At 48.0% G+C, this 26,726-nt stretch overlaps 1 protein-coding gene across 2 annotated transcripts in view; it reads left to right on the top strand.

Annotated features, from left to right (window-relative positions):
* The window catches only part of DLC1 (DLC1 Rho GTPase activating protein), a 208,300-nt gene extending 182,009 nt beyond the window's left edge, over nucleotides 1-26,291 (top strand). For both annotated transcript variants that reach the window (XM_036764164.1, XM_036764166.1), the window contains 9 exons: nucleotides 248-415; nucleotides 4,752-4,911; nucleotides 5,045-5,243; nucleotides 5,579-5,792; nucleotides 9,984-10,098; nucleotides 10,767-10,985; nucleotides 20,633-20,850; nucleotides 22,482-22,655; nucleotides 24,511-26,291. In XM_036764164.1, coding sequence (XP_036620059.1) covers nucleotides 248-415; nucleotides 4,752-4,911; nucleotides 5,045-5,243; nucleotides 5,579-5,792; nucleotides 9,984-10,098; nucleotides 10,767-10,985; nucleotides 20,633-20,850; nucleotides 22,482-22,655; nucleotides 24,511-24,631 — 1,588 coding nt within the window. In that variant the 3' untranslated portion in view covers nucleotides 24,632-26,291. The remainder of the gene's footprint in view (nucleotides 1-247; nucleotides 416-4,751; nucleotides 4,912-5,044; nucleotides 5,244-5,578; nucleotides 5,793-9,983; nucleotides 10,099-10,766; nucleotides 10,986-20,632; nucleotides 20,851-22,481; nucleotides 22,656-24,510) is intronic.
* Nucleotides 26,292-26,726: the final 435 nt, after the last annotated feature.

The raw sequence follows: 26,726 nt of genomic DNA, 5'->3' as shown, positions 1-26,726 counted from the left end.
GGACTTTACCAGTCCTTGGGAGGTGGCAGAGGGAGAATGGGAGTGCCAACCATGCAGGTTAGGCAGCTAAGCCATGCAGTAGGTAGAGTTCAGGGTGTGGAGCCAAGAAGATGCAGGTTTGAATCCTGCCAGACATGTCTTAGCTGTGTGACCCTGAGTAGCGCCAGTGAGACAATATAAAGTTCTCTGTGAGCCACTAGCATTCTGATTAAGACTGACTCCTGATGGTCTCCCTGCTTCATCCCAGGCCCAGGCTAAGCTGGCAGAGCTCCCAGCGACCAAGCTCTGGCTCAGTGCTGCCACAGATCAGCTGCCAGTCTGTGGCCCAGATGAACCTACTGCAGAAGTATTCGCTCCTCAAGCTAACAGCCTTGCTGGAGAGGTACACGCCATCCAACAAGCATGGCTTTAGCTGGTGAGTCCCGGGGCCCAGACACCACCAGCAACTGACTGTGGGGAGGATGGGTGGATATAGCACCTAGGCTTACAACCCCCTGGTAGGATGGTCCAATTAGACAATTGTTCCCAGAAGTCAGGAGAAAATCATGTGAGGATTCCCTTAATGAGGAAGCCAATTAGATCGGTGAGCAGTAAGGAAGCATATACCCTGGGCCAGGCATGGGCACATGGTTACAGCTGCCCTCAGGGGGGTTACTTTCTCCTAGAGAATTACAAATTGTTCAGAGATAAAGAAACACAAAGGATGGGTTCCAAATAAAACAAAGTGGGGAGTGGTACTGGGGGCAGGGAATGAGGAAAGGCTTCAGGAAGAAGGCCTCAGGAAGAAGCCCACAGCTTCCAGTAAGGATGGCATTCTAATTCTGCAGCACAGCCCAGCAGAGGCATGGAGGGGGGAGATGAAATATCAGAGTTTGGTTGGAGCGGGGAATGTGGGAGCAAGCAGATGGAGATAGAGAGTGTATCATGCTAGAAAAGGTTGAGAAGTTTGGGTTTTATCTCAGAGGTCATGGGCAATCCCCAGTGCCTTAAGCAAGGGAATGACCTGGTAAGGACTAGACTTTAGGAATAGGATCCCAAGTAGGATCTGTAGCAGTGGGCCAGGTGAGAAGGGGTGAGGGGCAGGGGGCAAGGCTTGATTGGATGGGATGGGGCAGGGGGACAGTGAAGGGCTGAAGATGACTTTTAGGGTGGGAACCAAATGGGGGTGACTAGAAAGATGGATGGTGGTGCTCTGGATGGGAGTAGCAGTGTTCAGAGGAGGCACACAGCTTGGGGCAGGGGAGAGAGCTAGTTCTGCTTTGGATACACTGCGTTTAAGATTCCTAGGGGGAGAGACCAGTGGAGACATCCAGCAGGCGATGGGAGATATGGGCTGCCGATGGGGATTCAGGAATCACTTGTAGAGGTGATCGTAGGAGCTGAGATCACCAAGAAGGCATGAAGAGAGAAAAAAGAGGGTCCCTCCTTAAGAAAGACCAAATCTTAACATGAGGGAAATGAATGACGATCCAGCCAAGAAGGCAGAGAAGGAGTGGGCAGACACATAGAGGAAAACCAGGAGAGAGAAAGGTGATGATGGCCAAGGAGGAAGAGACGAGGGGGCAGCTGCATCCAAAGCTACAGAAAGCCCAGAGGATGGTGGCAGTTGACAAGAGGCCACTGGGGTAACAGCTAAGAGGTCATCGGTGGCCTTGGAGAGGCCATTTCAGTAGCACAAGAGGGTCAGAAACTGAGCTGAAAGGGGCTGGAAAGGCAGTGGGAGCTGAGGTAAAGGCAGAGGAGCCCTGGATAGTTGCGTGAGGGTACAGCAGCATCATGGGAAGGCTTCTTAAGGATGTGGACGATCTGAGATGTTTGTGTAGACAGTATGGATAGGACTAAGGGAGGAGAAAGGGGGTGAGGGTGGAGGTAAGAGTCAGCAGGATGAAGAGGATGGGGTGACCTCAAGGCCATCAACTGTAGGAAGTAAAGGAAAAGGACTTCTCTGTCCTCAGAGGCCGAAGCAAAAAAGGCAAGAGCAGGTGAAGGTAGAGAGGAACAGTCAGTGAGCATTTATTAAGTGCCATCAGCATGCCTCACCCGCTGCCAAGTGCTGGGCACAAAAGGAATGGCCAGCAAGGAGGGTTCCTTATCCTCAGTACCATTCCAGTGGGTCCCATGGCTGGGTGGTGCTGATGGCCTTGTCTGTCCGCAGTGGCTGAAACAGGCAGCTCCAGCCATGTTGGCACAGACTTCGCTACAGTTTGACATGATGAGGAAGATGACCCTGGGTCCCCCTTCTTCCCTGCTGAATGGGAAAGGAAGTTAGATGGGGTCTGCAGGCAACCAGGTACCCAAATGCAGAAGAGAGCAAGGTCTGTGCCACATAACCAGACTCAGCATCCATTAAACACCTGCTGTGTGCAGTTCACTGGGTTTGGCAGTGAAGACAAGATTTCTGTCCTTTGTGCTTCAATCTAATCCTGGGGATAAAACACACACAGATGAGTAGGATTGAAGCAGCTCAGGAAGGTTCTGTGCCCATCTGGCCAGCATTCTGTCTGTGTGGGGATAGAGAGAGAGAGAGAGGAGGGAGAGAGAGAGAGAGAGAGAGAGAGAGTGTGTGTGTGTGTGTGTGTGTGTGTGTGTGTGAGAGAGAGAGAGAGAGAGAGAGAGAATGTCTGGCCAGCGAGTGGGTGTGGGTGTGAGAGAGAAAGAAGGAGATAGGGAGAGATTGTGTGTGTGAGTGTCTGGCTAGTGAGAGTGTGTGTGTGGCGGCGGGGAGGGGTGGCAGGGGAGAACCCTTGGTCTGGGGGCTTGAGCATAGACAGCGTCTCCAGGGAAGGAGCAGTCCCTCCCCTCCGACGGCTCACCCAACATGCGAGAAATGAGGGCTGGGGCCAGCTGAGAGCGTGTTTCCTGTGACTAAGCAGAGAGAGGCCAGAGGCATTGGAGCTGGTGTGCTCCCTCTGGTCAGCCTCTTCACTTTATATCCGAGCAAGCTGTGACCAAAGGATGGGGAGGAGGTAGCCTGAACAGCACACCCCACTGTGTGGTAAAGCCAGGATTTGAACTAGGCTACAGGAGGCTTCTTTTTTGCCTGGCACACAAATTCAGGCATTCAGGGAAGCCTCAGTGGGCTTCAGAAGTCAGAGCATTGTACAGCCATAGGTCATTGCTATCAACATGAGCCCCCAAGGGGCCCGAATCAGTAAGGGCACCTTCCCTAGATCTAAGGATTTAGTCATCTCTAAAATCTGGGGGTAGGAAGAAGACAGCCCCGTTTGGTGAGGGGCCAGATGGTGGCACCCTAGCCATAGGGTGCCCTGCCTCCTGTGACCCTCCTGGGTCCTCTCTGCCACCTCTGGCCTCCGGGCTTCGAGCACATCACCAGGCATCAAAGAAAGGTCTCTGTTTCACAGCTGTGCTGTCGGGAGCCTCTGGGCACAGAGGAGTATTTGTTCCAAATGACTGAAATAAGTTCTGAGCAGCCTCTCCCTGTGTGCCTGAGATTCTCACTGGAGACCATGCTCTGCCTCCCGCATTCCACTCCTGACTCCAGGCTGCCTCTCTCCCCTTACAAAGCGGTCATTGTGTGCTGTGGATCCGTAATGATAGAGGCCAAGTACCTCTGATGCTCCATGGCCAGCCCCCTAAGCCCCCGGGAGCTGGGACAGGACGAGCAGGACATGAGGCTTCTTGGTACTTCCATGGGGTCAACGTAGTGCACCCTGGGACTGAAAAGAATGACATACTTTCGATTTCTTTCATTTAAAGGAAAAAGGCAGCCCTTTTCACCCCATTTATAACCCAGTTTTAATGAGATTCATTGGATTGGGATCAGGAAAGCGTCCAGTGCTGGGAGTGGGGTGGGGGCATCCTCCCTTCTTTCTGATCTTACCATTTCTCAGCCTTCTCTCTCCCTTTCCCACAAGCTCTTGGGCTAAGCTTACATATCTGTGGGATGACCTTAGATGTATCACACCACTTTCTTGAGAGTTGCTAATTTGGGGATCTAGGGGGCCCAAGGTGGACGCCAAATGCATGACCCCCTTTCTGGTTCTCTGGGATCCGTCCACCTGGGGCCTTCCCCACTCTGTGGCCTCATGAGAGTGTGGGGAAAAGCCAAAGATAAAATCACTCATTTTAAAGATGGGAAATCATTTTTTTCAGTTAATAAGCATTTAAAAAAATTAATCTCTCCTTATCTCCCCCCACATACACTTTGAGCAAATTTAAAGATAAATCAATCATTCCTTCAATGGGGCTGCATGGTCTGGCAAAGCAGATTCCTGTCTTGGCCACATCCAAAAATGTATGAAGATGATGCATGTAAAGTGTCTTACAGACCCTGAAGTCCTGGGTCAGGGACAGCCGTGATCATCGCTATTGGTACTGTTACCGCGAATTATCATCATGGTATTATCAGATGATGGGAGGGTCAGATCTGAAGGTCACAGAGTTAAGCTAGGAGGCCCTGAGAACTGAGGCCCACCCTCAGGAAAGGGACTTGATCAAGGCCACACAGGTAACATTAATGATAACCTACACATCTACTTATGTCATGGGTCATTTTATCTCCACTGTAGAGATGGACAGATTGAGGGTCTGGGGGGAAGCGATTGGCCCGTGGCTGCCCAGCTGCTGAGTAACAAAGCTGGGACTTGTCCAGGCTCTAGGACATTAGACCAAGGACTGGTTCCCCTTCCCCTGCTCCCTCCCTATCCTGTATCTCTGCTCCTCCTAAGTTGCCAGAGAGACTTGGGCCCTGGAAATGGTAAGCTCATCTTCCTCCTGTGCTCCCAACCCAGGGCGGTGCCCAAGTTCATGAAAAGGCTTAAGGTCCCAGACTACAAGGACCGGAGTGTGTTTGGGGTCCCACTCTCCATCAACATGCAGCGGACGGGGCAGCCACTTCCCCAGAGCATCCAGCAGGCCATGGGCTACCTGCATGACCAGTGTTTGGATCAGGTTGGTGCCAGGGTCACTGGGGCTGGGGGGAGGGCTGCTGCATGGATCAAGTCAGTGCTGCTGGGGCCCACAAGGTGAATGTTCCCTCAGCATGTCCTCACCCTGCCTCCCTGGCTTCCCTCTCTGGGCACAGGTAGGGCTCTTCAGAAAGTCAGGTGTCAAGTCCAGGATCCAGGCCTTGCGCCAGATGAATGAGAGTTCCATGGCGCAGGTGAGCTATGATGGGCAGTCTGCATATGATGTGGCCGACATGCTGAAGCAATACTTCCGAGATCTTCCCGAGCCGCTGATGACCAACAAGCTCTCGGAGACCTTCCTACAGATATACCAGTGTGAGTGGGGGGCCTGAGCTCTGGGGCAGCAGGTGGATGAGGAGGCGTTGGTCTGCTGAGGTCCTGCTCCAGGCGGGTGTGGACAGAGAGGGCAGTTAGCCTAACCAGGAATAACCGACTTTTTCAGGGCCAAAGGGAATAAGGAAGAGGAGGGTGGAGGGCGTTAGCTCAGGTCTTCCTGACCACTCCTGATTCCCCCATAAGGCAGGAGGTCACCCAGCCCCTTCTGTTTTATGGATTGGGTAACAGTCCATGTTTTTTCTTGGGCTGCCTCAGGCTAGGTAGAGTTGGTGCTTGCTTAGGATCGATGAGGGGTAAATGTTGCTATTGCACAGATGTCCCCAAGGACCAGCGCCTCCAGGCCATCCAGGCAGCCATCATGCTTCTCCCTGATGAGAACAGGGAGGTCCTTCAGACCCTGCTCTGTTTCCTGAGTGAGGTCACTGCCGCCGTGAAGGAAAACCAGATGACACCCACCAACCTTGCCGTGTGCTTAGCGCCTTCCCTCTTCCACCTCAACACCCTTAAACGGGAGAATTCTTCTCCGAGGTATGTGGTGTGGCCTGTCTCCCACCTTCCCTTCCCCTTGCTCACTCACATACACATACACACACACACACACACACACACACACACACACACACACCCCATGCAGTAGGCTTTGTGTGGCTCAGGCTGCCCAGAAGTCTCCACCCTTGGGTAGCCTGCAGACCTACCAGGGTTTCAGTCATAGGTTTGTGTGGTATGGACAGATTATCAGCCACTTTCTGCCACTTTTCCCCCAGGGAGGGGACCCCGAGTCCTCCAAGGCTGCACCAACAAGTTAGTGCTAGAAGGTCCCCCCAAAATGGACAAGTAACTGAGTGGGGAGGGGAGAGGCTAGGTCTGAGGTCTATGGCCAGATGAGGGGCCTCAGTAAGTTTAGGTCACCAACTTGTGGACTGCATTGGATGAATTTTCATAGAAAAGACCACAGGAAAGGGCCTCAGGCACCACTGGATCCAGCCTTCTCATTTTATGGGTGAGAAATCTGAGGCATGGTCAGGTTAAAGGTCTTGCCCAGGGGGCACCCTGCTAAGATTGGATTACTTACTGAGACAGGATTTGAACCCAGGGCCTCCTAACTCCTGGATCCTCACTACCTGTTTTCATCCATGGCAATGCTCAAAGACCATGGACTCAGTTATAGAGGGACTATAATCTTTGCGGATGGAAGGCAAGGCTCCAGGCCTCTGGAATGACAGCCCCAAGCATGTCAGCGATTGCTAGGCTTGCCTTAATCATCCAAAGACAAAGAACTAGATGAGCAAAATAAGAAAGAAAAACAGATACAAAGGTATTAGTACTGGGCCCTCTGCAGGCATTCTGTGACCTCCACTCAGCTCTCTCTACGTAGCTAGCACTTTGTGCATTGTCTAAGTCTGGATCACAGAACTGGAGAGCAGTCGGGGAGGGGCCTCAGCAGTCCCCAGCTCAAAGGAAGGCTCCCAGTCACACCCGTCATCCAACCTTAGCTAAAGGACCTAGGGGACAAGGAGGCGCTCCTCACCTCTGGGCAGTCTATCCTCCTCTGGGACAGCTCTTGGTGAGGAAGTGGCTTGTTCCTGACATCCAGCCAGGGCAGATTGGCCTCAAGCAGCTTCCCCCCATTGTTCCTCAGTCTGCCCTCGAAGGCCAAACAAAGCCCATCTTCCTGGTGATGTCAGCATCAGCGCCTTTATTCCTGGAAGCCACACCTTGCTCGCAGTCCAGAAATCCACACCAAGCCTTTATTCCCTCTTCCTTTAACTTTTCCCACCCCCTGAATTGGAAGACAAAGGAAAGAAAAAAAAGAAAATTCTTGTACCCACTGTCCATCTTCAAAGGAGCCAAACCCCCACCCTGGCCTGTCCCAAAGTGGGACCCAGAAGTCTACACCTGCTCTCTCAGGGGATGGGGGCATCCTTACTGGCCCTCTAGACCACTTCATCCGTTCACTTCTCACCTCCACATCACTCCGAGACACTCAACACACCGAGTTTGCAGACACCTAGAATCCCTAGGTCTTCTCAGACTCTTCTCTTTCCCTTGAGAGATTAATTGTTTGAACCCATGTGGAACACTTGACATTTACCCCTTCGTAATTCCTACTGTGTTAAGAAGCAACTACAGGTACAGTGTATTGAGTACTGGGCCAGGAGTCAGGAAGACCTGAGTTCAAATCTAGCCTTAGACACCTACTGGCTGTGTGATGCTTGCCTCAGCTTGCCTCCGTTTCCTTCACTGCAAGGTGGGGAAAACAATAGCACCTAGCCAGGATTGCTGTGAGGATCAAATGAGGTGATGGTTGTAAAGTGTTTGGCACAGCCTGGCACACAGTAGGTGCTTAATAAATGCTTGTTTCTTTCCTTCTTTTCCCTCTCTGATTGGTGCCATCTTCAGATTTGATATCCTTTATCCAAGTCATTGATGAAAAAATTGAACATCCCAGGGGTAACCATAGAGCCCTGGGACATTCCACTGAACACCTGCTGCCACTTTCCTATTGAACCATTTCCGGTCACTCTGCGTGCGGCCATCTCGTCCGTTCTGAATTCATTTAATCGCATTGTCATCTAAGCCACATCTCCCTATCTTCTCGGAAAGAATAGTCTGAGACGCTTTGCTAAAATCAAAAGAATGAATTCCGGACATGGTATTCCATTCATCTCTCTTGTTTACTAACCCTGCCAAAAAAGAAAGATAATTTTTGTCCGGCACGGCCTGTGTTGACTGGCTTGTTGGAGTCACGGCTTCCCTTTCTAAATCTTTACCTACCATCTCTTTAACTACCCATTCTAGAATTTTCCCAGGAGTTGAAGTGAAACTCAGTGGCCCTATGGTTTTGAGAGGGGCAAGAAGGGGAAGAAGACAGAAATCTATCTATGCTCCTTTTCCCATTTCCCGTGATCTTTCAGATGTCGCTGACTGGGGCTCGTCAGTCATACCTACTGGCTCTTTCAGGACCCAAGGATCAAGTTTATCTGGGCCAGGGGACTTCAGTTCATTGAGGGAAGATAGGCTCCCTGTTCCTCTGACCCTATGCTAAGAAAATGACTAAAATGCCCATTTGACTCGGAGTCACAGGCCCCAAGAAGGCCAAAACCCAAAAGAACAGGTCCTCTATAACAAAATATTCATAGCAGTGCCTTTTGTAGCCAAAAGAAACTGGAAGCAAGACTGATGCCCATCCATTGGGAAAATGGCTAAATCCATGTTGGTGCATGATCACTGGAAGATTGATCACTGTGCTCTAAGAAACAGCTAATGAGAAGCATTCCAGGACACCTGGGAAGCCTTATATGAAGTCTTGTATGAAGGAATGCCATGTACATTTATCAGAACCAGGAAAACAAACAGAATCTCCTACACGTGAAACACTAAACAGTCCTAAACTAAAAAACACCCAGCCTGGCCCCAGCTACACACAGGCGCAGTGGACCCATCATTTAAATGTGGATAGGGAACTCCTCAGTGAGGGCACTCCCTCTGCTGAAGCAGGTTAGCACCTTCTAGTCTTAGAGAGTTGCCTAAGGGCACAGAGAGGTTGAGGGACTTGGCACACAGTCACCCAGCCAGTACTTTCAGAAGCAGGCTTCAAACCCAGGGCTTCTGCACACTGTTTCTCTTTGCATGGTAAAGGTGGGGGACTCTGGGTAGCAATATTGAATACATTCATACCCAGATACAGTCAGTGGGTTTTGAGTTTTGCTGCAATGCTGGTTTCCCCCTTTTTATTCTTCGTGACAAGTAATGGCTCCCTGAGGCAGGGAAGGCAGGGGTGTGGGAACTAGAAATGAAGGGGCTGTGGAAGCCAAAGAGACAAATAACAAGAACAAATTCTTTAAGAACAGGGAAGCTCTCGGAGGCCTGGACACTACCTTGGCGAGGGTACGAGCAAGTTAGGTCTTTGAGCCGGTGGCTTTCCCCTTCTGGGCTGTCTTGGATTCTTCATCTCTAAAATAAGGTGGTGGGCCTAGAAGCCTATTCCTGGAAATGCTGGAGCCCAAGTTTAGGCACTGTGGGCTTTGGGGGAGCTCCAGGGGAGCAGCCTGGGAGGCATGACAAGCCCATCTCTTCTGGTCTCCAGGAAGGTTCGTGGGACATCCCAGGGTGGATGAAGGGGAGGGCTTCCCAGAGGAGGCCAAGGTAGAGATAAGATAAGGGCTTTGGTTGCCCAAGTTGTGGGCCATGCTAGGCACGCAGCCAGTAGGCAGGCTGGCAGGAAAGGGCACTGTTTATTGCAGAAGGAACAGAGGGCTGGGGGGGTGGGGGGGGGACACCTCCCTTCCTCCGCCATTATCTGATGCCAAAGTAACCCACATCCAGTATGGCAGAGCAACAGATGACACACAGGCTGCTTCCTCATTTGTGATGGCTTAATTCCATTTTGCAAGAAACCAGAGTTTTCTCCCTCTCCCTCTCCCCCTTGTTCTCTCCCTGTCTCTGCCTCCCTCCCCCTTCCCCTCTCCCTCTCCCTCTCTGTGTCTGTCTGTCTGTCTGTCTCTTTCTCCCTCCCTCCCCCTCCCCCACCCCACCTCCAACTCTTGTCCTGAGCTTCAGGCCACTGTCCCCATTGTCTGGCTCCCCTGGCCCCCTCTGCTAGGCTTACCTCACCCCCTCACCCCAGCTCCTGCCCCAAGCTCCAGGCTAGTCTGGCTCCCCTGGGCCCTCTGCAAGGCTCCCCTCACCTGCTCCCTCCTTTTCCTTCCTTTGGCCCAGGGTGATGCAGAGAAAGCAGAGTCTGGGCAAACCAGACCAGAAGGATCTCAATGAAAACCTGGCAGCAACGCAAGGCCTGGCGCATATGATCGCAGAATGCCACAAGCTCTTCCAGGTGCGCCAGAGCATGCCAGGGGAGGGAAAGCATGACCCAAGGGTGGGGGCAGCCCACCTTAGTTTCACTGGAAGTAGAATCCCTTCCGCTGGCGCAGACTTCACCCAAGGCGTCAGCTGAGACCTGCAGGAATTGATGGGTAAAACAGATGGGGAGCAGGAGGACGTCGGCAAGAATTTGTCCCCAAGCCCCCTGCTTCTGAGAGCACAGTCATGGGGGTGGGGACCAGACTCTGCAGCTTGGGCAAGGGAACTCCTGGCCAATGGGGGAGCAGCTCCACCTTTTTCTGAGGGCTTGGGAGGTGAAGAGACAGATTTGAGTTCAGGTCTTTCTTCTAGGTCTTGTTTCTGTCTCCTCCCTGAGCAGGGGGCTCCCTTGACACCCAGAGCCCTGGGTGCTGGGCATTGGCCTCCTAGCATGGCCTTCCTGGAACATCAGTTATTTTCTCCCCACAAGAGTCCCATCGACTGCTCCCAGGCCTATTTTACAGATAAGAAAGCAGAGGCTTAGGGATCTGTGTCCTGGGTCCAGACCAGGGTGCTTCCCCCATGGTCTGGGGCCTCCAAAAGAGTAGCTGATGCAGATGTGAGAAGCCAAGGAAAGGTCCTCGGGTCAGGGAGCAGAGACGCTGAAGGGCTGAGCTCAGGCCTGGGTCTCCTCCCTCCTAGGTCCCTGAGGAAATGAGCCGCTGTCGGAACTCGTACTCAGAGCAGGAGCTGCGCCCCCTCAGCCTCGAGGCTTTGGGCCGCCTTAGTGGCCAGGATAGCTCAGACTATCGGCACTTCCTGCAGGACTGCGTGGACAGCCTGTTTAAAGAGGTCAAGGACAAGTTCAAAGGCTGGGTGAGCCACTCGACCTCGGAGCAGGCCGAACTGGCGTATAAGAAGGTAATTTGAACCGGCTCCCTGCCGAGCACCGCTGGGATCAGCATCGGAGGGTCAGGAGCTAGGGTGGGGGGCATCCAGAGCCCTAGTCACTGAGGGCTAACCTAACCCTAAATGCTGAGCATTGCCAGCCCCATTTCACAGGTGGGTAAGTTCAGGCCTGGCAGAGGAAGGCAGCTTGTCCCAGGTCACATGGGAGGGAGCCAGGATATTGACTGTCAGCCTGGTGATGTCTCCACTGTCCTCCATGGGCTCCGTGAGACACATCACCAGTGGGGAGGCCTTAGCCTGGGAGTCATGCATCCAAACTCAAAGCCCAGCTGAGTTAAACATGCCATTTCCTCTCTCTGCACTTCAATTTCCTCATTTGTGAAATGGAGTGAGTGGAAGGGCAGAGCTGGATGAAATGGCCTCCCCCTTCCTGTAGATTTAGTGATCTGGGAAGTGGGAGACTCTCCCCTCCTTGTCAGTTTGTGGAGGACATGAAGCATCTGGCTTTGACACCTTCTCCTTCTGGCAGTGGGCTTGGTCCTTGAAGGTTCGACCAGAGAGCACACAGGGTATTGGCAGAGCCCCAACTGCACTGGTGGTGGGGGGAGGAATCCCACAACTTGGTCTCTCTCCAACTGCTGCTTCTCCAGGGAATCATTTTTTTTTTAAATCCGTGTAACAAATATGCATCATCCAGAGAAAGATTCCCCCACTGTCAGATCTAAAAATGTTTGTCTCCCACCTTGTAAGTCTGTCCTTTCTCTGGCAGGAGGTGGAGGGGGTGCTCCATCTCCAGTCCACTGGCCTTATAATAAACACATTATTACATGGGTCAGAATTCTCAAATCTTGCCAAGTCGTTTTTCTTTATAATGTCAGGCAGTCAATCAGTAAACATTTATTAAGCTCCTAGTATGTGCCAGGCATTGGGCCAAGTGCTAGGAATGTAAATAAAGGCAGAAAGGTGGGATCCCTGCCCTAAGGATCTAATGGAGGAGACCACAGGCAAACAACTATGTACAAACAAGCTGGAGATACTCCCCAGCTCATTGTGTCCATCCTTCCCTGACTTTGCACCCTTCCTACTCTGGCGAGTCATAAGTCTACCCAACTTCCTCTGAACTCATTACGGTGCAATAATATTGTCTCACATCCTAACCCTCATTTATTTAGCCATTCCCCAATAGGAGAACACTCCATAGTTTTCAGTTCAGGGCTACTATGGAAAGAATTACTATAAATATTTTTGTACCTATAGGTCCTTTCTCTCTTTCTTTGGTCTGAGTCTAGACCTAGTAGCAGTATAGCAGAACCAAAGGATATGCACAATTTAGTAACTTAGGAGACATAATTTGAAATCTATAATCTTATTGAATGGCTGGAGTCATAGCTCCACCAACAATGCATGTACAGATCTATTTCCCCCTCCCCAAAAGTCCTGCCAATAATCGGCAAAAACTGACAAAAGAGAAATGACCATCAATGGCTGCGAGCTGGAACCTCACATTTCCTTTCATTTGTAATTCTCTAATTAGAGCATTTAAAAATTAATTTATTTATTTTTAGTTTTCAACATTCACTTCCATAACCTTTTGAGTTTTGGATTTCCTTTTTTTTTTCTCTTTTTATTTATTTGACATATTTAGTTTTCAGCATTGATTTTCACAAGAGTTTGAATTACAAATTTTCTCCCCATTTCTACCCTCCCCCCCACTCCAAGATGGCATATATTCTGGTTGCCCTGTTCCCCAGTCAGCCCTCCCTTCTGTCACCCCACACCCCTCCCATCCCCCTTTCCCTTCCTTTCTTGTAGGGCAATATCAATTTCTACACCCCATTGCCTTGTTTTCTAGTTGCATGCAAAAACTATTTGTTTTTGTTTTTGAACATCTGTTTTTAAAACTTTGAGTTCCAAATTCTCTCCCCTCTTCCCTTCCCACCCACCCTCCCTAAGAAGTCAAGCAATTCAACATAGGCTACATGTGTATCATTATGTATAACCCTTCCACAATACTCATGTTGTGAAAGACTAACTATATTTTGCTCCTTCCTAACCTATCCGCCTTTATTGAATTTTCTCCCTTGACCCTGTCCCCTTTCTAAAGTGTTTGTTTTTGATTACCTCCACTCCCATCTGCCCTCCCCTCCGTCATTGCTCCCCCCCTACTTTTTAATCTTCCTCCTTTTTTCCTGTGGGGTAAGATACCCAACTGAGTATGTATGGTATTCCCTCCTCAGGTCAAATTTGATGAGAGCAAGATTCCCTCATTCCCCCTCACCTGCCTTCTCTTCTCTTCCTACAGAACTGCTTTTTCTTGCCACTTTTATGCAAGATAATTTACCCCATTCTATCTCTCCCTATCTCCCTCTTTCAATATATTCCTCTCTCATCCCTTAATTTGATTTTATATCTTTTAGATTATCATCCCTTCATCTTCAACTCACTCTGTGCCCGCTCTCTCTCTCTCTATATATATACACATACATATATACATACATACACACTCAGATATTCATATATATAAACATATATATGTATATATATACATATATATACATATATATATATACATATATATATATATATATGCATATTCCCTTCAGCTACCCTAATACTGAGGTCTCATGAATCATACACATCATCTTTCCATGTAGGAATGTAAACAAAACAGTTGAACTATACTAAGTCCCTTGCAATTTCTTTTTCTTGTTCTTTTTCTTGATTACCTTTTCATGCTTCTCTTGATTCTTGTGTTTGAAAGTCAAATTTTCTATTCAGCTCTGGTCTTTTCACTGAGAAAGCTTGAAAGTCCTCTATTTTATTGAAAATCCATATTTTGCCTTGGAGTATGACACTCAGTTTTGCTAGGTAGGTGATTCTTGGTAGGTGATTCTTGGTTTTAATCCTAGCTCCATTGACCTCCGGAATATCGTATTCCAAGCCCTTCGATCTCTTAATGTAGAAGCTGCTAGATCTTGTATTATTCTGATTGTGTTTCCACAATACTCAAATTGTTTCTTTCTGGCTGCTTGCAATATTTTCTCCTTGATCTGGGACCTCTGGAATTTGGCAACAATATCCCTAGGAGATTTCTTTTTGGGATATATTTGAGGAGGCGATCGATGGATTCTTTCAATTTCTATTTTGCCCTGTGGCTCTAGAATATCAGGGCAGTTCTCCTTGATAATTTCTTGAAAGATGATATCTAGGCTCTTTTCTTGATCATGGCTTTCAGGTAGTCCAATAATTTTTAAATTATCTCTCCTGGATCTATTTTCCAGGTCAGTGGTTTTTCCAATGAGATATTTCACATTGTCTTCCATTTTTTCATTCCTTTGGTTCTGTTTTATATTATCTTGATTTCTCATCAAGTCACTAGCTTCCACTTGCTCCAATCTAATTTTTAAGGTAGTATTTTCTTCAGTGGTCTTTTGGATCTCCTTTTCCATTTGGCTAATTCTACCTTTCAAGGCATTCTTCTCCTCATTGGCTTTTTGGAGCTCTTTTGCCATTTGAGTTAGTCTATTTTTTTTTATTTAAATTTATTTATTTAACATATTTGGTTTTCAGCATTGATTTTCACAACAGTTTGAATTACAAATTTTCTCCCCATTTCTACCCTCCCCCCACTCCAAGATGGCTTATATTCTGGTTGCCCTGTTCCCCTCTATCACCCCCCTCCCCTCTCATCCCCTTTTCCCTTCCTTTTTTGTAGGGCAAGATAAATTTCTATGCCCCATTGCCTGTGTATCTTATTTTTTAGTTGCATGCAAAAACTTTTTTTTTTGAACATCTGTTTTTAAAACTTTGAGTTCCAAATTCTCACCCTTCTTCCCTTCCCACCCACCCTCCCTAAGAAGTCAAGCACTTCAACCTAGGCCACGCATGTATCATTATGTATAACCCTTCCACAATACTCATGTTGTGAAAGGCTAACTACATTTTGCTCCTTCCCAACCCATCCCGCTTTATTGAATTTTCTTCCTTGACCCTGTCCCCTTTCCAAAGTGTTTGTTTTGATTACCTCCACCCCCATGTGCCCTCCCCTCCATCATCCCCCCCCTTTTTATTTTTTTTTATCTTCCTCCCTCTTCTTTCCTGTGGGGTAAGATACCCAACTGTGTATGTATGGTATTCCCTCCTCAGGCCAAATCTGATGAGACCAAGGTTCACTCATTCCCCCCTCACCTGCCCTCTCCCCTCCTCCCACAGAACTTCTTCCTCTTGCCACCTTTATGCGAGATAATCCACCCCATTCTATCTCTCCCTATCTCCCTCTCTCAGTATGTTGCTCTCTAGTCCCTTAATTTCATTTTATTTCTTTTAGATATCTTCCCTTCATCTTCAACTCACCCTGTGTCTGCTCTCTCTCTTTTACATATATATATGTATATATATACATAAAAACACACACATATATATATACACATACATACACATGCATACATATACACATAGATATATACATACATACACATTCACTTATATATATATATATACACATAAACATGTATACATGCATATTCCCTTCAACTACCCTAATACTGAGGTCTCATGAATCATACACATCATCTTTCCATGTAGGAATGTAAACAAAACAGTTCAACTTTAGTAAGTCCCTTGCAATTTCCGTTTCTTGATTACCTTTTCATGCTTCTCCTGATTCTTGTGTTTGAAAGTCAAATTTTCTATTCAGTTCTGGTCTTTTCACTGAGAAAGCTTGAAAGTCCTCTATTTTATTGAAACTCCATATTTTGCCTTGGAACATGATACTCAGTTTTGCTGGGTAGGTGATTCTAGGTTTTAATCCTAGCTCCATTGACCTCCGGAATATCGCATTCCAAGCCCTTCGATCTCTTAATGTAGAAGCTGCCAGATCTTGGGTTATTCTGATTGGGTTTCCACAATACTCAAATTGTTTCTTTCTGGCTGCTTGCAATATTTTCTCCTTGATCTGGGAGCTCTGGAATTTGGTGACAATATTCCTAGGAGATTTCTTTTTGGGATCTATTTGAGGAGGCGATCAATGGATTCTTTCAATTTCTATTTTGCCCTGTGGCTCTAGAATATCAGGGCAGTTCTCCTTGATAATTTCTTGAAAGATGATATCTAGGCTCTTTTCTTGATCATGGCTTTCAGGTAGTCCAATAATTTTTAAATTATCTCTCCTGGATCTATTTTCCAGGTCAGTGGTTTTTCCAATGAGATATTTCACATTGTCTTCCATTTTTTCATTCCTTTGGTTCTGTTTTATAATGTCCTGATTTCTCATAAAGTCACTAGCTTCCACTTGCTCCAATCTAATTTTTAAAGCAGTGTTTTCTTCAGTGGTCTTTTGGACATCCTTTTCCATTTGGCTAATTCTGCCTTTCAAGGCATTCTTCTCCTCATTGGCTTTTTGGAGCTCTTTTGCCATTTGAGTTAGTCTGTTTTTTAAGGTGTTGTTTTCTTCAGTGTATTTTTCAGTATTTTTTTGGGTCTCCTTTAGCAAGTCATTGACTTGTTTTTCATGGTTTTCTCGCATCCTTCTCATTTCTCTTCCCAATTTTTCCTCTACTTCTCTAACTTGCTTTTCCAACTCCTTTTTGAGCTCTTCCATGGCCTGGGACCAGTTCCTGTTTTTCTTGGAGGTTTCTGTTGTAGGCTCTTTGACTTTAGTAATTTTTTCTGTCTGTATGTTTTCGTCTTCTTTGTCAGCAAAGAAAGAATGCAAAGTCTGCGACTGAATCTCGGTGCATTTTCGCTGCCTGGCCATATTCCCAGCCAACTAACTTGACCCTTGAGTTTTTCAGCGGGGTATGACTGCTTGTAGAGTTAAGAGAACTATGTTCCACATTTGGGGGGATGCGCCAGCTCTGCCAAACCAGCACTCCTCCTTCCCCAAGAACCTCCAACCCAGACTGGACTTTGATCTTCAGCAGACTCTTCACTGCTGCTCTGATCCACCACTTAATTCCTCCCACCAGGTGGGCCTGGGGCCGGAAGCAACTGCAGCTGTAGTTCTGTAGCTGCCCCACCTCTGCTGCCCCTGGAGTGGTGTCCGAACAGCAAACTCCTCTTTTTTCACTCTGTCCCCAGCAGCTTTTCCCACTAACCTTCTCTGTTGTCTTTGGTGTTTGTGGGTTGAGAAGTCTGGTAACTGCTGCAGCTCACTGATTCAGGGCACTAGGGCACTCTCTGCCCGGCTTCTGGTCTATTTGGTCCGCACTGCCCACGCTGGGCTCTACTCCGCTCCACTCCCAGCTCCATGCAGGATAGACCTCACCCAGAGACCATCCAGGCTGTCCTGGGCTGGAGCCCTGCTTCCCTCTGCTTTTTTGTGGGTTCTGCAGTTCTAGAATTGGTTCAGAGCCATTTTTTATAGGTTTTTGGAGGGACTCGGCAGGGAGCTCATGCTAGTCCCTGCTTTCCAGCCACCATCTTGGCTCTGCCCCCCAAACAAATCTCTGAGTTTTGGATTTTCTCCCCCTCCCTCTTCTCCTCCCTTCCCAAGATGGCATGCGGTCTGATATAGGCTCTACTTACATATTCATATTAAACATATTTTCACATTAGCTATGATGTAAAGAAGAATCAGAACTAATGGGAGGGACCATGAAGAAGAAACAAAACAAAAAAAAAACAAAAGAAAGAAAAGGAGAGAAAATAGTCTGCTTTGCTCTGCATTCAGACTCCCAAGTTCTTTCTTTCTCTGGATGCAGATAGCATTTTCCATTGTGAGTCTTTTGGAGTCGTCTTAGATCCTTGCATTGCTGAGAAGGGCCAAGTCTATCAAAGTTGGTCATCACACACTGTGGCTATTACTATGTACAGTGTTCTCCTGGTTCTGCTCACTTCACTCGGCATCAGTTCGTATAAGTCTTTCCAGGCTTTTCCAGTGTCTGCCTGTAGGGCATTTTTTTTTTGGTTAGGTTTTTGATAGCTTGTATTTCTTAATTAGAAAACTATATTTGCCTATTGTAGAATGGCTCTTTATCTTATAAATTTGAATCAATTCCTTGTATCTTGGATATGAGGCCTTGATCAAAGAAACTTGGAGGGGGGAAGGCAGGGCAATTGGGGTTAAGTGACTTGTCCAAGGTCACACAGCTAGGAAGTGTGTCAAGTGTCTGAGGTCACATTTGAACTCAGGTCCTCCTGACTTCAGGGCTGGTGCTCTACTCACCGTGTCACCTAGCTGCCCCTTAAAGAGACTTATTACGATGGTTTCTCCCCCAGGTACCTATTTCCCTTCTAATTTTAACTGTATTCGATTTTGCACAAACAAATCTTTTCAATTTTTTATATTCAGAGTTGTTCATTATTTGATCACGGATTCTTCCCTGTATTCTTTACTCTTCCTTCCTTGTTTGGGATGTCACCTTTTGTGTCTAAATCATGGACTATCTGGAGTCTCTCTTGGTATCTAAGAGAAGTCTATGTGTGATTTCTTCCAGACTGCTCTCCAGTTTTCCCAGCAGTTTGGGTTAAATAGCGAGTACTTCCCCTATTAACTGGACTCTTTGAGTTCAGCAAATACTCCTAGGCTTCTTCGTTTCTTTGCTTCTGTCTGGTGTGTGCCTAATCTGCTTTGCTAATCACCCCCTCTATTCTTTAACCAATATCCAGTTGCTTCGATAATTTCTACTTTAGTGGAGAGTTTGAAATCTGCATTTGTTTTAGACTGTTCAAAAGAGAGCCCAAACAATCCCTGGGCAGCCTCTGATCCCTAGGACTGTAGTCTGGTGGTTCCATCTGGGCTCAGCTCAGAGGGGCTCCCCACTTTCTCCTCCTGCTCTGATACAGCACTTGCTTCTGCCCCACCCCCTCTCCCCATCAATGAGCAGCCTGTCCTTTGAGATTCTTTATAACTAAGTGTATCAGCCTCTTTCAGATGTCTCCTCATGGCAATGTCTCCTGGCCCTGAGTCATTCTTGGTCCTGCTCTTCTCTTCACTCCAGCCCAGCCTCCACTCTGCTGCCAAAGTGATATGTCTAAAGTATTCTGATCTCTGCCCCCACCCCCCACCCCCAGCGATCTCCTGTGGCTCCTGATAATTCTGGCATCAAATATAAAATCCCCTTTGTCATTTGAAGCCTTTCATAAATAACCTGGCATCTTTCTGTCCTTCCAGTCTTCTCACACTCCACCTGCCTGCATCAGGACAGACAGATTGATGGACACACATAAATACAGACCCTCTCTCTCTCTCTCTCTTTCTCTCTCTCTCAAAGTCTATCTCTGCTAGCCTCTTGGAACTTTCTCTTCTGCCATCGCATACCCGGCTGTTCCCCCAGGCTGCCCAGATCTCTTTGCAGCCTGGGGCTCTTATCCTCACTCCTTCCTTCCTGGCTCAGCTCAGCTCAGAACCTTTGCTGAGGGTTCCTCCAGCTAGCTGCTAGTTTTCCCCACTCATCTACTGTGTACATATTTTGTATCACCTAGTTAATTATGCATTGCCTCCCCCCCTTGGAATGTGAACACCTTGAGGGCAGGGAGTCTTTGCATCTTAATATAAGTATTATATGTGCTTAATCAATGCTTGTTGATTTATTGACTGACTGGAGGACTTCATTATCACAGAATTGGTTTCCCAGTCTCTCCACTCCCAGCTCCTGCCCTCATCCTGGGGGACTTTGACATAGTGTTGATGTTCCCTGGCCTCCTGGTCCAGCAGTCTGTCCCCTGGTTGACTCCTCCACTCCACCTCGGCCACACTTTTAATCCCACCATCCCCCAAGGGTTTCACTTCCATGTTCAAGAATCCCAAACTTCTTTATCTCCAATCATAACTTCCTATTGGTCCATCTTATTCTTGAGCTGGGCACCAGAATAGCAGAAGCAGGAGACCCAGGTTCAAATATTGGGCTTCTACTGGGCTTGCTGTTTCTCCCAGTGTTAACTATGAGCAAGACAGAAGAACCTGGGGCTTGCTTTCCTCACCTAATAAAATAAGACATTTGGATTTCCTCATCTCTTAAGGTTCCTTTCAATTAATCCTATCCTAGAATTAATATCATAAGTCAAAGATTATGTTGACTCAAAGTTAGAAATCCCATCCATTCCGTTTCAACATCAAGATGTATTTTTCAGTACATGGGTGTAGCTGACATTAATCTGGCTCTCTCAAGGTTATAATACACTTTGAAGCTCACCCCTTTGGTTCCCACAATCCTTGTAGGTGGGCACCATGCTTATCCTCATTTTATCGGAACTGAAGTTGAGGGATGATAATAGATAGACTTGCTTGGGGTTGTACAACCAGTTAGTGGCCGAGGTAGGACTCCAACTCAGGTCTTTCTAGCTCCATATCAATCCATATCTTTCTAACTCCATTATACCAACTAGCTGGCAACTCTAATTCCTTAATTGTTTTCTGTTCTATCCAGTGCTAGAGACCATCCAAGGACTGAATTTCTTCCCATAACTTCTAGCCACTTCCCCACTGAAACCTTCCTTTACCAGGTAGAAACTAACTCAGATTCTCTCCTTACCTCCTATGGGAAAACTAATGAACCATGAGCTTCCCAAGTTTACATCTTTGTGGGGGAAGAGGATCTGAGGGTCTGAGTGCACTCACTGCCTTACTTCCAGACCTGCCATTCTGTTGCCTTTGGAATTTGCCTTTGGCTGAAACTGAGGGTCCCCAGCAGTGACAAGTAGGTTTGTGCTTTGTTTAGGTGAGTGAAGGACCCCCACTCCGACTGTGGAAGTCAACGATTGAAGTCCCTGCCAAAGCCGAGGATGTTTTAAACCGACTTCTGAAGGAACAGCACATTTGGGATCCAGACCTCTTGGATGCCAAAGTGCTTGAAGTCCTGGACAGCCAGACCGAAATCTACCAGTTTGTCCGGAGTAGTATGGTGCCCCATCCTGCCAGGGACCATGTTGTGCTCAGGTAAGGGCACCCCCTGGTGGCCACAGCAGCAATGGCTTCTCCTGTTCAGAGTCGAGTCTCAGGACATGCACAGGAAAGGTCAATGAATCAATAAACATCAATTAAACATCTACTATGTACGTGCTGGGAATAAAAAGCTCCAAATGAGGCACTCCCTGCCTTCAAGAAGGTCACTCTCTGGGGGAGGAAGCATCCACACAAAAATAGACAGTGTAGAGAGTACAGACTCTAATTGCCTAAAAGGCAGTTTGATGTAGGAGCGGGAGCCAGGAAGACACTGAGTTCGAGCCCTGCCTCTGACACCTCCTCTGATGTGACCACTTAGCCTCTTAGTGCTCCAGGCAACACCAGAAGACTCTAAGGTGCTCCATTGGTCATAATTCTTCTTTACAACTTGACCATTGTGTAAATGAGCTCAATGTGAAGTTATATGTGGAGGATATATCGGATTCCATGCCATCTTAGGGAGGGAGCAGGGAGAGGGAAGAAAATCTGGAATTTGGGATCATGTGGAGCTGAGTGTTGTGAACTAAAAATAAAAAATCTTAATTAAAAAAAGACTCTAAGGTGCAGAGAAGATACTTTGCTGGAGGGAGAATCTGGGAGTTCCGTATAGCAGAAACCCCACAGGTCCAGCCCTAATCTCTGTCCTATAGAGACTATAAAAGGAAAGAAACACAGACCCTTTGAGGAGGGGCAGGAAAAACTTCTTGTGGTAGGTGAGATTTGAAGGAAGCCAAGGTAGGCAGATGCCAGCTCTGAGAAGGGAGGGCATCCCCGGGATGGACACAGCCAGGGCAGAGTGTCTAGTGGGGAAATAGCATATCTTGCACACAGAACAGGAAGATGGCTAATGTCACCAGATCAGAGTAGATGAGGCCAATAAGGCAAAAGAAGCCTAGAAAGGTGGGAGAGCTCCAGGAAAGGCCTTGAGAAGCCAGAAGATTTTACATTTGATTGTAGAGGCAATAGGGAACCACTAGAATTTATTGAGTGCTTCAGATCTGTTTTAAGGGAAAAATCCATTTGGCAACAGTATGGAAGATGAACTGGGGGGTAGGGAGGGGACCTGGGAGGAGGCAGCAGTGATCGTCTGGGTGAGAGTGGAGGGCCTACTCCAGGCCGGTGTCTGGGTAAGTGGGGAGAGATGGGGGAGAAGGAAGTGCCCAGGGGTGGCAGCTGATTGGATGTGTGGGATGAGGGCAGGTGGGGAGCCAGCAGGAGGCAAACCAAGGAGAGCGTGTGGGCCCACAAGTGTCCCCCAAGCCATGGCGTGTGACAATAGCTCATGGGTCTATGGATGGCACCATTGGTTTAGTGAAGACCATCCTTTGAGACTAGGAGGAAGCTGGGGTGCTGAACCATCATCACTGGCAGGGTCCCAGCCTCAGCAGCGTGCTGCTGCTCATAGAACCATGGGCTGGGAGTCAGAAATCCTACCTGTGACACTCTTGCCTGTAGGACCATGAGCACTCACTCCAGCTCTGCAAACCACAGCTTTCACATTTGTAAAAGAACTGGAAAAGCTCTGGGGCCCCAACGCCTACAATGCTTTACAGCCCCTGAAAGTGAGCCAGGGATGGTGGCTGTTGTAATCACCATTCTTAGGTTCCAAGTCTCTGTCTCCACAGAACATGGAGGACCAACTTACCTAGGGGGGCCTGCATGCTCTTGCTCACCTCCGTGGATCACGCCCAGACCCCTGTGATTGGGGTAAGGGTGAACGTGCTCTTGGCCCGATACCTGGTTGAGCCCTGTGGGGCTGGGAGATCCAAGCTCACCTATATGTGCCGGAGTGATCTGAGGTATGTACCTGTGCCCTGGGTCTTGGGGTGGGGGAGGCAGAGGTCAGGCTAGACCTGGGTTTGATGCTAGGAGGGGACATGATGCAGAGTGCCTTGACCTCCCCCCTCTGACTTCCATTGGGGATGATGGAGGCTTATGGATCATGAAGGCAGAAGACCTATGTTCTCTGTTCAGCCCTTGAGCACCTGCCTTTCACTAGGGAGCTCTAAGGGCCTGAGCAATGTCCCCAGGGCAGCGGCATCTTAGGAACAAGATTTCTGTGCTCACAACCCTGTCTGCTCTAAAGCAATGGAAAGCCTTCCTAGGATCTCATCCTCCCCTGACTGGGGGCTAATCCCCACTGATCACAGTCCACACTGCCAGAAGCATTATCTTTGTAAGAAAGGTCCCAGTAGACCTCCCCAGACCTCAGCTGGGGCCCAGGGAGGTAATAGGATCAGAGACATTGAGCTGGAAGGGCTCGGAGAGGTAACCAAAGCCAACTCCCTCACTTTACAAAGTGAGAAACTGAGGCCAGGAAGTCACAGAACCATAGACTTAGACCTCAGAGATCATTGAGGCCAACCCCCTAGATTTTTATACAGAGGAAGAAATTGAAGCCCAGAGAAGTGGTAGTCTCCTAGACTCATAGACTTAGAGGAAGAAGGAACCTTAGAGATTATGAGGCCAACCCCCTCATTCTGGGTGAGGAAACCTAGACCCAGGGAGGCTGATGTGGACAGCACCTTTGACAAGTGAGGAGTGCCCTGGTAGCCGGGCTGGGAAAGGAACTGTAGACCATAGCAGGTAGTCGATCAACAAGCATTTGTAAACAAGCACCTTCTCTACATAGATTCTGGGCGAGGCACTGGGGATGTAAAAATGAACCAACAGAAGAAGCAGATGTGACAGAATCATTTTGCTTACTTGTAACTAAATACGGAGGAATTTCAGGGTGGGAGGGAGGCATCAGGAAAGGTCTCAAGTAGGAGGTGGTCACGCTTGAGCAGAACTTTGATGGAAGCTCGGGGTTCTAAGATGTGGCTATGAGGAGGGAGTGCATTCCAGGCACAGAGACAGCCTATGCAAGGGCAGAGGTGGGATAGACTGTCCTGGGCAAGGAATAGTGAGCAGGCTACTGTGGCTGGACCCAAGAGAGCTCAAAAGTGAGGAGTGACATGTGCCTGACAGGGCAGGCTGGAGACAGACTGGGTAGGGCTTTCAGCACCAGGGTTCTTCTGGGAGACTCAAGGGAAAGATGGAGCACTGGCAAGACCCGTGCCTCATTTAGGAGTGAAGCTTTGGCAGCTATGTGGAGGGCAGATTAAAGAGGAGACAGACTGGATGGAGGTGGGGAGACCGAACAGGACAATATTACAACGTCATGTGTTTAGACTGGAGAGAAAAGCTTCAGGGGACTTCATCTTCAAGAAGACAGAAGACTCATTCTGTCTGACCCCAGAGAGCAGAACCAGGTGCAACAAAGACAGATTTCAGAGGCACATTTAGGCTTGAGGTCACAGGAGCTGTCCCCAAGGGGAAGAGGCTATCTTGGGAGGTGCTGGGCTCCCCGTTCCATGGAGGGCACTGAGAAAAGGCTGGATGACCAGTTGTCAGGGATGTTTTTTGTGGGGATTCCTTCCTGTATGGCTCAACCTAGAGACTGCTGAGCTCCCTTCCAGCTCTCAAATTCTGTGATTCTCAGTTAAGTGCCTGATGTATACTAGACTGCCATGGTCAGTTTAGAATCATGAAAATAATAAAATGTCCTAATGTTTTGTGTGTTGGAAATGAATCCAGACTTCTCGAAGAACTGTCACCTCTCTTCAGCATTGTCCCACCCAGCTAGTGACTAATTTTCTCCTTCCACTTTAGGGGCCACATACCAGAATGGTACACTAAGGCATTTGGGCATTTGTGTGTAGCTGAGGTGGTGAAGATCCGAGATTCTTTCAGTCGTCCAAGCTTGGATCCCAAAGATGGGAAATCCAGGTGACAACAGACCCACCACAGGCCGAGACTCTGCATCTGGCCCAGGACCACTGTGGGTTTTGTTTCATGGGCCAAGCATGGGTAGGATGGATCAAACCACAAACCAGGAGTCCAGCTGGGCAGTGATCACACAATAGATACATCACAAGAGCTGATCTTGACTGGAAAATGCATGGCCCCATGGAATAACATCTGCTGTACTGTGTTGAGATTGCTTCTGAGAAGCAGGACTCTTGGGGGATGAGATGAAGAGACTCCTGTCTCCTGGGCTGTTGCCCTCGACTGGCCCCAGGCTGGAGGAAGGGCAGAGCTGTCACAGGAGGTGGTGTTTGGATGGGGGCGTTTCTCTCCAACGCCAGCAATGAAAAATGAGTTTCCATAGAGAGATGTGTGTATGAGTGAGTGTCCATGACTGAATGCAGAGCAGGTGCAGGGAGTGGGCTCTGAGAGGCTGGCAGGCAGAACCACTGGGATGAGGAGTAACTCTCATGCATCAGGGAAGGCCAGCAAACTTCTCTATTTCCTCCCTTTGTCTTTAGGGGAGCCAGTGTGTGAGAGTCCAGCTTGAGTGGACCCCCTTTCATCCATATTGGTTAGGAGCTCCATTTGGAGGGTCCCATCTCCGCATTGCAGTGAATCTGTTCTCACCGTAGATGATCCCACACTGAAGGTCCTATCTCATTCCTAGTTGGTTTTAAGGCAGGAAAATTAGAATCCAGCAACAGGGGTATTTTTTGTTTGTTTAAAGGGCAGAGGTCAGGGTAAGGATGAAGAATGTGCTAGTGCCAAAGCTAGAATCAGAATGAGGGCCACACTTTCAGATGATTTCTATCAGAAAGCAAAAGCTTCTCACTGTGACTCAAGTCCATTCTGTATTAATGTCCAGGGCAGAAAATGTTGAAGGAGTGGGGAGCCCCAGGTCTCCTAAAGAAGTGTGTGCAAACCCAAGGCACCATGAGATGCTGGAGTCCTTTCTGGTCGAGCCCTCCTGGGTGCACCACCATTTTCTGTTCTTGGGTTTCCTTACTCGGGCCATGATTCCAAAGAGCTCTTTTGGCCAAGAGCTCTTCCTGCAGGTGCCCATGTCATGATGGGATCCATCTCCACCAGCCCTGTGTTCTTGGATCCCTCTTTTGTCCCAGTCAGTTACGGACTACTTGTAAGTGAGCATGGTCAGGAAGGCTTGTCCTTGGCTGATTGTGCACCTCAGTTACCATTGTCAGTGTTACTTCAGAAGCTCTTCTTAATGAAGACACTGTGTGTGTGCGTGGATGTGCGTGTGTGTGTGGGGGGGGGGAGCAGATCAGATTCAGCCACAACGTGCCGTCAGGGTTCTTGAACACGTGCTCCTTGTGAATACCTAGATCTTGTAGATTCCGTCTCAGACTTCTTCCATGGAAGATTGTATGTTGAACATACCGTCCCATTGAGTAACACAGGTAACGCATGATGGAGTATTATTTAAAATAGACTTGTATTTATGCATCAGACAGTCTTTGGGTTTTATACCTCAACTCAACATATTTGTGTTGTTTTTTTCTTTATTGTAAATAAAGCTTTTCATGATTACCGTGGAAGTAAATGAACAAGGAAAAGGTTTATAACTTGCTATGAAGACTGTACAGAACATAGCCAATGATTGCACTATTAAATGTTTAACATGAGGGGACTGCCTGGCCTTTGTTCATTTTCCCTGACAATCCACTTTTTACAAAACACACCCATCCCACTCCCATCAGACTTGGAGGATCTTGCCCCAAATGCTTGGTGAAGCATGATCGAGAGCCCAAGGAAAGAAAAGATTCAGGAATGTGCAGTCTCCAGCTTGAGGAGGAACAGTGGGGAAACTGAGGCAGGAAATTTGGAAATGGAGCATTAGCTTCAGAAAAGTGGTAAAGACTGAGCTCCAGCTTTAGCTATTAACCTCAAATATGGGACTTTGCTATGCTATGGCTTAGCCTTTCTCATTGAAATATTTGGCAAGATAAACATTCAAGAGGGGGAAATATTTAGTAATAGCAATCATACATATTTACATGATTTACCTTAGGGGTTATGGATCACAGATTTACAACTAGAAAGGTTGTTAGAGGCCATCA

The sequence above is a fragment of the Trichosurus vulpecula genome, chromosome 6 (assembly GCF_011100635.1).
Source record: "Trichosurus vulpecula isolate mTriVul1 chromosome 6, mTriVul1.pri, whole genome shotgun sequence".
In the NCBI taxonomy this organism is placed as follows: Eukaryota; Metazoa; Chordata; class Mammalia; order Diprotodontia; family Phalangeridae; genus Trichosurus; species Trichosurus vulpecula.
This window is presented reverse-complemented; position numbering and strand designations above follow the sequence as displayed.